We start from the raw sequence: 11,270 nt of genomic DNA on the forward strand, positions 1-11,270 counted from the left end.
GTGAATTAGGGGTGCAGTGGTGGGAGTCTGCATCTGCTCACACTCACCTCGGGCTGGGGCACGGGCAGGAAACCTTGCAGGGCTCAGCAAGGCTGAAGAGCTCCCACCTTACTTAGCAGACACTTTGATTTAGAAAAATTATATTATATGCAATCTCAGCGCCTGCTTCTTCCTCAAAAAGCATTCTATTTTCTATGAATCTCTTTAAAGTATGAGTAAGAGCCCTCATAGCATTTGGATTTTTATTGGGGAATATTTTAATAGCTTTCCTTTTTTTTTTTTTTTTTTTTTTTTTTGCAAGTGTATTCAAATTTCTTCTTGCAAAATACGCAGATGTTCTCTTTTGAAATTGCAGTTATGATGTCCACAATTTTGCAGAAATTATCGCAGGTTTTTTACTACTTAAAAAAACCCCAAACAACTAGTCCATATTGCCAGTGATTTATACTTCTAATTTCGAAATGCAGCTTCTCATAGTCAGAACTGCTGCTTTCATTTTAACTGCTGCCACTACGAAAAAGAGTCCCAGAACTTACTTCACAGAAACTATAAAGTCATTCAAGGCAGTGAAAGATCCTGCTTTTTTAACCTTTCAGAAAGCCCCCCAGTTGAGCAGTCAGGCTGCATTATTCTGTATCTTGTCTAACATGAGGAAACAGTCCCAAAAGAAAGATATCCCAAATTAACGCCACACTTCGTTAAATAGAGACATTCTTGGTTTTCACCAAGCTAATTCGATCCAGTTCAGTTAACTCATTTTTTTTGTGCTGGGATCACGGAAGGCAGCCGTGAATGGAGCGAGTTCATCATGTGTTTGACACATCAGAGTGAGGCTGAAAGGAGGCTGGGAGGGAGGGACCCTGCCTTTGGCCGGGCAGACAATGCCCCATGGAAAAGGGCCCTCATTCAAAAGGGGTCTCCAGAAACTGGCAGACTGCTGGGGATCACTGTTACAGACAGGTGGAATGGGAATTAGCCAGACTTAATGACACCTCTGGGTGTCTGGTTGGGACTGTTCCTCTAATCCAGTCTCTGTCAAATACCCTCAGATGGTTTACAGGATTTCTGTGTGAGCAAAAGTTTGCCTGCTTTGGAAATTAAAGATTGGGTACAGACTAAAAAGAAAATGTGGAAAAAAAGAGATTTTAAAATAAAAAAAAATTGTTTACAGAAAAATATTATCATTTATATTTTATGTATTTGCAGTTCATCATTTTTTGCATATATGTATAAAATGTATGTATTTTACATGGTTATAGTTCATAAATTTTTTGCCCTTCCGCTTTTACACCATGAAATATGTCGTTTATAAATTCAGATAACAGAGTGGTGAGCAGTCACAAAATACGTTTCCTAATACAAAAAATCTTCACAATTAAAAAAATATACATATATATGTTTTTGTATCTGCCAGTCACACATCACTCTCAAAGCCAGTACATGCAGTCTAACAAAACAGATTCTGTGTCGTGAAAGAATGTGCCTGCTGTGGTGCTACCAAGTAAATAATATTTGTGAGCCATATCCAGATTTTAAACACATTTTTGGAGAATGTTTTCTCTCCAAACCTGCTGCAGCAAGTACATAAGAACACAGCATCACTGATTTTTAAAGATACTTGCTAATAATTACACCAGCCTGTGTGGACAGTTTCTTAAGCATGACATTTAGGCAGTGGCTGTTTTTATCAGTATCAGCAACATTATGAAAGAGCTTTCCTTTCTGAATGTGCTCAATAATCACTAGGTTTATAAAAGATTATTTACTCAATTTTAAGTACAAAATAAATGTAGCTGACAGAAGATGGCTTTTTAGCCCTAAGCTGGTGATCTCACTGGAATTTCTGCAGGAACTTTGTCCTCTGGGAGCTGCCATGAAAGCTGGGAATACATGTTAGTCTGTAGGGTTTGGTTGTTGGTTTTTGTCCATCTCATCCCAGGGACCTGTTCCTTGGATATTTCATTTAAAGTAGCACTCTGTGCTTAGAAGCTCAAGCTAAGTCTAGAGATAAGAGGAGAGATAAGGAAGCCAAATCCATAATAGCTTTTCTTGCATTTCTTAATTAGTTATTCAAATTTGATGACAAAAAAATACAAAAAATACAAAAGAATTGTGAACAAGGAATATATTCAAATTTCCTTTAATTTCTAGTAGTTTGTTTTCCTAAGTTTAACAAATCAAGAAAATAAAGCATATTAAATACTGCATTCAGTACTGTATTCCAGCAGATGTTTTGGTCAAATAAGTGTGCCCTGCTAATATTTGTTTGGTATGTTTTTTCCCCCACAGTTTTAATGTGAATCCTTCTGGCTCTGAGGATCTCAGGAAAAAAACGGTGAGTTATGAAATTTTATGGAAAGCCATCAGTAAATGCCAACTAAATGGTACTTGTATAAGCTTATAAGCTTTTGTTCTTTTTTAACCTCTTATATGGAAATGTTGGGATTTGTCTTTTTTCTTTTTTTTTTTTTTTTTTTTTTTTTTTTTTTTTTTTAATCTTTTTTTTGGAATTTTTGGGGTTTTTTTTTTTTTTTTTTTTTTTTTTTTTTTTTTTTTCTGGACATATCCAGAAAACCTAAGCAGATTTACACAGGCTTAATGTAAATTTGGAAGTAAAGAAGAGTTTTGCACTCAGTATGGAGTTTAGCTGTGATATGGTAAAGAAGGATATATTTAGTTCTTTGAACAAAAAGTGAAAAAAATCCAAAACCTGAATTTAGGAGTGGTTTAGATGACTCTAGAGAAGTAATGGTCAGGTGAGGAACTCTTCATTAGGCAGTGATTTATTAATTGACCAGACAGGAGCTTACCATCACTATAAGCAGAGACTTGAGGACAGTCTTTAGAAGGCAGATCAAAATTAAAATTATTACCTTATATATGGTTGGATTAATAATACACATAATAAATGAACAGATGAAAACACTAAAAAATGGAAATACTAGAAGGTATAATTCAAAATGCTCTTGTTTCTAAAAGTACTGAGAATAAATTGTGTACTAAGAAGAGACAAAAAATAATCCACAGATTGCCTGGACAGTGTCTTTGTTTGAAGGAAAATGTGGTCTTGCTAGAATTTGTTCTGTGAATAGATGACATCTTTAAAAGTGGGTTTGTTTTCAATCTCTGAAATATATAGAAAACAAGTTTCACAAGCAAATATGACTTTGTACTGTTTGTTTTCTGCTGGTTTATGTAAATGATTTGTAATAACATTTGATGTTATTGTAAATGCCCAAGTTTTTATAATGTAAGTAGCTGGTGGGAGATGTCAGAGTATTTGAAGGCTGCCTTTGATCAGATAGTAAACTGAATTCTACCAGGCAGTCACTTAATCTCTGACAAAAAGAGACATCAAAACATTGATTTAAGTTAGCAGCCATTGTCTGTAAAGTAACCATAATTACAGTTTCTATGTGCTTGCAAATGTACTACTGCAAATCATGTAATTTATTGCTGGTAAAAGCATCGGTTTAATTCTTTCAAGAAATAAGATGTGAATTGTTTTATTTAAAGGATTTAAAGGTGATAAAAGAAATCCTTGATGATTTTTCTTTTGGAATACCAGCCATCTTAAATGCCTGTTATAGGATTATGAGGTGGTGCTCATTTAATGCAAAATACAAATTAGGTGGGGAAGAAACTCTATCTGAACCATAGTTTTGAATGAAACCATTTGAATTTCTTTTTAAATATTCAGGATTGTTTTCTAAGGTGTTTGAAGTAATTTATTATTAGATTCTGTAATATTAGCCCTCACCAAGTTATTACATTTCTTCCTTGTGCATATTATTTAGTAATTATGTTTGTGTGTCTTCTGCTCTGATGCCAACACCTGTCTGTGAAAGCAGTGTTTAAATGGGAGCAGTAGCCAGTTGAAAGGGCAGCATGAGCTCTTTAAGGCCTAATTAAGAACTGAAAGGAAGATGAAGTAAGTAGGACAAAAGATGTGAAAGTAGCTTAGATGACATTCCCAGAGCAGAATTCCTCATTAGAACAATGAGGAGATGATCAGGGATTGCCAGGCCTTCATTTTATCAGTCATTTCCTCTGGCTGGCAGTGTGTACCCCAACAGGGTTGTGTAGCTGAGACAATCATTCTTTACATGGCTTGTTTAGAATCTTTTTTTTTCCCTTAATAATTCATTATAAGATTATTCTTATACATTAAAACTGTGGTGTCTAGTTTTCTAAAGAAATAAGTGTTCCTTATATATTTAAATATTACCTACTGGCTCAAGCTGAACATACCAAATCTTCTTAATTTTTACAATATTAATTTCTAAATGTTAGCATACTTCTGCTAGAATTTTCTTGCATAATGGAGCATGTGCATGATAAAAGGTCTTTAATATATATTACACATAATTTTCCAGTAAACTTGATTGCATAATTAAAGTCATCATTGCACCTTAATTCCTGTTCCTTTGCCAAATCAGAAAATTAGGCAAACCCTATATTTTAGGCACGTAAGTGTTAATGGTATTTTCTCCAGTGTGTACGAAAATTTAGTAAAGAGAATAAAATTTAATAAAGAGAAAGTTTTACTTCCTTCTTGTAGAAGAAAATGTGCTAAAATATGACCACAAAGTGAAGTTACTTTCTCTTCTATACTTGTTGAAAATGGATTGCTAACCAATTTATAAATTTCATCGGGTTAGCCATTTTAATAAAGTGGCAGTTACTGATTACTTACAATCCCTTAACTTGGTACATTTAAAATACTGAATATACATCCATAAATATGGCATTAAATGTCTCAAGTGCAGAGAGAAACCCTTAAAATCACATATTTTTGAGAGCTACTGTTGGAGTATAATTGATGGAGAGAGCTGATCTGTCACACTTCAGCCTATTTGCAGGGCACCATCACTTTTAATTAGGTTCCTTTGAAAACTTTGGCCAGCTGCATATTTTAATGGGTCGACATGTGCCAATGTGCAAATATGGAGCTGTATGGAAAGAAAAGAATGGGGCATGGAAAAGGAACGAGTATGACTGTTATGTGGTGTGCTTCTTAGCTGTGCAAGCTTTATAATTTTTAATGACTTGCTTCTACTGTAAACAAAAACTATCTCGTGTGCCCTGTTAGAAGTGCAGGATTTTGTAGGTTCCATATCTTCTAAATGTTTTCAATTCTGAATGAGATGAAGCATACTGCTTCACATGTCTAACAGTGCTGATACTTCTACAAACCAACACAAAAGAGGACATTCAAGTTTACAGTCTTTAGGATTACATGTTGTGCTTTTTAAGATGACTAATTTGTCCATCTCTGCTAGTACCTTCACTTACTGAGTCATCAGAAATCATTGCAGAAACAATTCTGTTTTCCCTACTGCTTAATTCTGGGCCTCTCCTACTTTAAAGCAAGCAAGGTCTTTTATAAGTACACATTTATTTCTGTCTTAAGTGCTCTGGTGCAAGTAAGATGTAACCTTTTGCCTTCACCTGCAATTTAAAATTGAAAGTTTTATTATGTGATTCAGAAGCCAAGGCCTGGAGAACAACTGGTGACTACAAATATGAATGTGAAAGACAGATGAGGGCTGATGTCATTTAGAGCTGAATAAATGCTTTGCTATGATGCTCTCCAGAGGAAAATACTCAGAGAAGTTACAGTAGGAGTTGAATTCTCAGGGCTCTTCTCTTGTTACTCCATAATTAAGGGGGTTGCTTTCCCAAAATGGACCTGCCAGCTGTTGTTGTGTCACTGCTCTTATGGTCACTAACTCTGACACACTGGCTGTGTGTCCACCTCACTGAGAAGATTTTTTTCTGAGATGACAGAGTGGGAAATGTTCATCCAGCTGGGCAGCCCATCTCCAGTTGTCTGCTCCAGTGGGGGTGCTGGAGGTAAAAGCACTGCAGCAAACAGAGGTGTTGCTGAAAGAAATTGCTTTTCATGTCAAGAGATGCACAGGAGAAACACAAAAAGCAATAACCAATTAATTTTCTGGAGACACTGAACTGCTTAACAAAATCTGGTGTTTTTCCACACTTACCTGCAGGAAGGAAATCCTTTCGATGCCGCTGCAGGATACCGAAACCTCACTTATGAGGAGGTTCTGCAGGAGCTGGTGAAACACAAGGAGCAGCTCAAGAAGAAGGACACCCACATCCGTGAGCTCGAGGATTACATTGACAATCTGCTGGTGCGGGTGATGGAGGAAACCCCCAGTATTCTCAGAGTGCCATATGAACCTTCTCGCAAAGCTGGCAAATTTTCCAAAAGCTGAGACAGCGCTACTTTCTGCTGAATACATTAGTGCAAGGAGATCACACTTTAATGTTTTGTCTTCTCTTCATTCCTTTTCTCCTAAGAAATTCCAGCAAAATAGGGAGGAGGGACAATGGCGTGGGTTTTTTCCTTTTTTTTTTAAATCCAAACACTAGCAGGGGCTGCCAAAAGTTGTTTTATGTTAGATTACTTAACTAACTTCTTTTTTTCTTTTTGAAAATACATTTAGGTACAGAATACTTAAAATAGAGTTAATGATACATAATAAATATGTCCATGCAGTTTATATGATAGCTTAGTGTTCACCATGTGGCAATTTCAACAGAGAAGCCTGTGCTGTTATGAATGTTTTCTTGAATGATTATTGGTATTAGGCAAATATATTGATTGTTTTTTTACAGCATGCCATCAAGACCACTGTTTTCAATCCAGTGTAGTACTCTACTAAACCTGAGTGTGGTTTGTTGCAATGGAATGTACTCCTGCACATATTAGAGGAAAACAGTGATGCACAATCCTTTCAGAGTAAATGCTGTATTCTATACAATGTGCTTTTTATAGAACAATGTAAAAAAAAATCCATGCCATTTCTGTCATGGCACATGCTGGAACCAGTTATTTTACACTTAAATGCTGAATTTTGTGTATAATGAATGAACTTTGGTAGTGAGCTCATGACATAAAGTTGTTCTGAGGATCTTTTTGTATGAAGTTACTGCATGCCTTTTAATGTGTTAAAAGTACTTTGAACAGTGTTCACAGAGTCAGAGGTACAACTGGAGAACTCGAGTATGGAATAAAGGAATGAATGCTTCTGTTCAGTCAAAGTCTACTGCCATGAAAATGTAGCAGAAATGGAAGGCTGACTTAAATAGACACGATAAATCAATTTAAGCTTGAGTTTTACGTGATATGTATGTCTTAACTTTTTAAATCTTATGACAACGAAAGTATATGCCTTTAGAAATAGGCCATGTTGCTTAAACACATATAGAGTACTAGGCTTTTCATTAAAATGTCTGTATTCCATGTAAATAGTTCCAAAAGTCAGTTCTCATTGAGGCAAATGAAAGAAGAATGTAGTAAATATCTTCCTGATAATGTAATAACTGTTTGTAAAATGATGTATGAAAAAGGTATCTGTTATTCAATGAAATGGAAAAAAATAGTAATGAAGGTATAATGGGAAAGTACTGTAGGAGAACCCTCAAAATATTAAGATGAATAGATTTTAACTTTAATTTCCTTAATAAGAGTCTTACTTGGATTTTCTGTTGCTGTGAAACAGTAAAATGTTATTTAAAACATGTACAGAGAATATTTTAGATTTGGATTTAAGATAATTGTCTTTTCTTCTCTTTCTGCACCTGATCTGTTGCATTTTTTTACAGCACCATGGCATGGCTGCTGCTGAGGTGACCAAAAAAGCTTGAAATTAAATTCCACTTTTTTGTTGTTGTTGTTGTTGTAAAAGATTTTAATACATTTTCATTTTAAAAACTGCAGAAATTTGTAATATTTTGAATACTTATATGTGGAAGGGTTGAGAAAGTTCTGTCTGACTGCTTTTGATATCATTAGTATTGTAGGACAGCACAGAAGTATTCTAGTTACAAAAAAACTTCTTTGTACAAACATTGCCAGATTTAATTTACTTATTTTTGGCTTTTTCTCCATTATTTTCTTATTTTATTTAGCAACTATTAACCAATCCCCATTTAGCACTGTCCCTAAAACTGTGTGCAGCCAGAGTTCCCAACCCACCAGTAGGATCCCTTTGTGTGGATCCCTGTGCCTGGATGGATCCTGAGAAGTGCCAGCCCTGCCCAGCTGTAGAGCTCTGCATTTGTATTTTGTAGTGCAGAAATCCATCCCACACCAGGCAGTCTCTCTTTTGTCAGCATGAGGATGCATCAAGTTTGGTACCTCAGAAACCACGTGAATGTTCTTTAGACCCACTTAAGATCTCGATGACTGTAAATTTGTTGTAATATATTCAAAGTGCCAAAGGTTATGTACTAGTTCATGGTATGTTTGCTGATAGAAGTTGGGGTTTACACTCAATTAGGTTTTCATTTTCTAATTACACCGAGATGTATTTCAGTTACTCAGTATTTCCATAAAACATTAAACATTTTCAAATGCTTGGCCAAAGCCAGCGGTTTTCTCATGGTGTTGATGGGGAAATGTTCTGCTATAGTTTTGAATTCCACACTCATTTTCAGCTGTCTGGTATGAGACCATCTCTAGTATCCACAGTGCTTAAATCATCCACACCAGTGAGGATTAACAACTGCACTAACCAGAGAATGTGCTCCAGTGACTTCTCACATGCAAGCCAACTTATAATTATTAAAATGAAACTCTACTATATTTAGCACCTCTGAAATCACTTATTTTAGAATGTAAATGTAGAATATCAAACTGCATAATTGACTAAAAGCAGATCATTTGACATATTTGCATACCAAGAACGATAAGCAGATTAAAGGTAGCGAAAAGATCAATTTTTGTGCATTAGTGAAGAAATTTAGTGAAGCTTTGAATGTGCTATCTAGTCTTTATCTGATCTCTGAGTGAATAAAAGCACCTTTTGTTTCTAACAATTTGTCAAGAAAGAGGGGAGAACAACAAATGCAATTTAGGAAAAGGTAGAGTTACTGAGAGGCAGGATGGGACATTAACAATTATGAAGATATTTTTATAGAGTTTATAGGTAAAAATACAGGCTACTTTTGGAACAATTCTTGAAAGATTACATAAACATCATTTTCTGCTTCGAAAGAAAATTTTAACATTTTCCTGTATTCTGAGATTATTTTTAAAATGCATCTTTACCCCACATGTATTTTTTGAACCATGCAGCTTTCAAATGAAAACTTCTCATACAGAGTAATTTGTATGTTGAAAACAAAGGAAGTTCTGTTTTTCCTATAGGATAAAACTGTAGACTTTCTTGCAGATCATTTTAAACCCATAAAAACTTGTCACTTGTGGTCAGTCTTTCTTGCCCTTTAAAATATAGGGATCAAAATTGTGAAAATCTCCATATTATTTTGATATTTTCTCTCCTAAATTAGGACAAGAGTTCATCCATGCATACACTATATTTTGAAATCATCCTTTGAAGCAGCTCTGCCATGCATTTTGCTTACTTAAAAGGACAAATATGAAGGCCATACTTTAATGTTGTAAGTCAGAAATGTAAACTTTCTGCCATTCTAGAAGGATGTTTAGTATTTATGTATGTTACCTCTTGCTGCTGTATTTTAAGTTTAGCTTGGTTTTCCACCTCCTAATGAATGTAGCATTCTCCCTAGATTATAACTGCATTTATTGCTGTTGGCTCTGTGTCAAGAACTATTTGTAATTTTCCAGCTGTGGAAATGCTGCCTTGTATTTAGAAAGGTTTCATGATTTGGGGACCTGATGGAAATCATGCTCATTAGATACTAGCCTGCATTTCTTTGTGTACAGGATGCCCTTTCTTGGATGCATCTTAAAACAAACAGAGCTGCTGTCTTAATGTGTTTACTGCTGCACTGGGGCTTTATTTATGCTTCCAGCTTTAAAGAAAGATTATTGTCCTCCATCAAGTATGTAAAGTGAGCTGATGCTTTTCTGCTCGTTGTACCATTGCTGTTGTAGCTATGACAGAGGCGTTAGCCGGGCTTTCACAAAGGTGAATTTAGAGCATGTTGACTAACATCCCCTTCTTTGAAGTACTTGCTGAAGGGTTATAGCTCTGCTGTGTTCATGATGCTAGATTTAAGGGTCTGTCAGCACTTTCAGTAGGAAACCCTATTTTCAGGGATTTGTAACTTAAACATTTCAATACAGTCACTGGAAGTGTTTAATATGCAATAGGTAGCACTTTAATCTGTTTATGAAGGGGTTTGAGATTTGTTTCTGTTGAAAAGGTCACAGTCTCCTAAAGCATGGTGGGAATTTGCTTTATCTTCTATAATTTCTACATTGAGGAAGCCACTGTATGTTACAAGTGGTCGAGCCATTCCTATTCATCTTAGAAGCTTCCAGATGTATTACAGTGTATTATAAAAAGCTGAAGATCCAGGTTATATAGGAAGTCTGTAAAAGATAGGATCACTACTTATAACTTAAGGAGTTTATTTTGTCTTGTGCAATCAATGGTAGTTTGTCTACATTTAATAATGGTACAGAATCATAACTATATGCATTTGTGAGAACTGTAAACTTAGAATGCATGAAAAACTTTATTTTTGTTCCATTATTGCAACTTCAGATCCTTTAATTTGATGAAAATGTTATCTTAATATTTTAATTTCTGTTCATTAAATAAATATTGCATGTCTAACACTAATAAAGCACCACAATGCACTACTGCAGTATTTATTGAATTGTGACATTAATCTGTGTTATGCAAAGCATGTGACTCCTAAACTCCACGGTGTTAAGGCTCCCAGACCACAGAGAGGGGTATTTCCTTAGGGACAGCTCTAAATGAATATCCCAGATGTTTGCAGGGTATTCATTAAGGGAAATCTCTTCAGTAATGTCCAAAACTTAAAATTAGTGAAAAAAAATTGTGTATTCTTAAATGTCCTAATCTGTATGTCTTTTTTAGTATGGTATCTGCAATCCTTTTAAATGCACTATTCCTCTGATGCCATGGCTGTGTGAATATTACCAGGAGATCTTTGCACTGCAGGCCAGAGCAGCATTTAGCATGAGAACAAACACCATGCAAATTCTGATACGGAAAACATGACACATGTTTCTCTTAATACTTGACAGAACAAAACCCCAGCCAGAATGGCAGAAAACTGGAGCATCCTCCCCCATTGTCCAGGAGTATTTTTTTCAATGCTCTCACAGGTTTTTCTCTTTTCCATGAAGCAGCAAAACAGCAAAGTCTATCCCCTGACAACAGCAGGTTTTCTGGATGGTGAGGAGGTATGAGAGCAGTCCTGGTTTGGGAGAAGAACCTTGTCAATCTTCCACCCAGCTCCTTGGAGCTTTGAATTCCACAGGGATGTGATTCCTCACA

At 35.5% G+C, this 11,270-nt stretch overlaps 1 protein-coding gene across 1 annotated transcript in view; it reads left to right on the forward strand.

Annotated features, from left to right (window-relative positions):
* Nucleotides 1-10,582, forward strand: part of RAB11FIP2 (RAB11 family interacting protein 2) — a 32,375-nt gene extending 21,793 nt beyond the window's left edge. Inside the window, exons 4-5 of the mRNA XM_041461493.1 lie at nt 2,290-2,335; nt 6,012-10,582. Coding sequence (XP_041317427.1) covers nt 2,290-2,335; nt 6,012-6,239 — 274 coding nt within the window. The 3' untranslated portion in view covers nt 6,240-10,582. The remainder of the gene's footprint in view (nt 1-2,289; nt 2,336-6,011) is intronic.
* Nucleotides 10,583-11,270: the final 688 nt, after the last annotated feature.

This window comes from Pyrgilauda ruficollis, unplaced genomic scaffold (assembly GCF_017590135.1).
Source record: "Pyrgilauda ruficollis isolate IOZ18807 unplaced genomic scaffold, ASM1759013v1 scaffold15, whole genome shotgun sequence".
Taxonomy (NCBI): domain Eukaryota; kingdom Metazoa; phylum Chordata; class Aves; order Passeriformes; family Passeridae; genus Pyrgilauda; species Pyrgilauda ruficollis.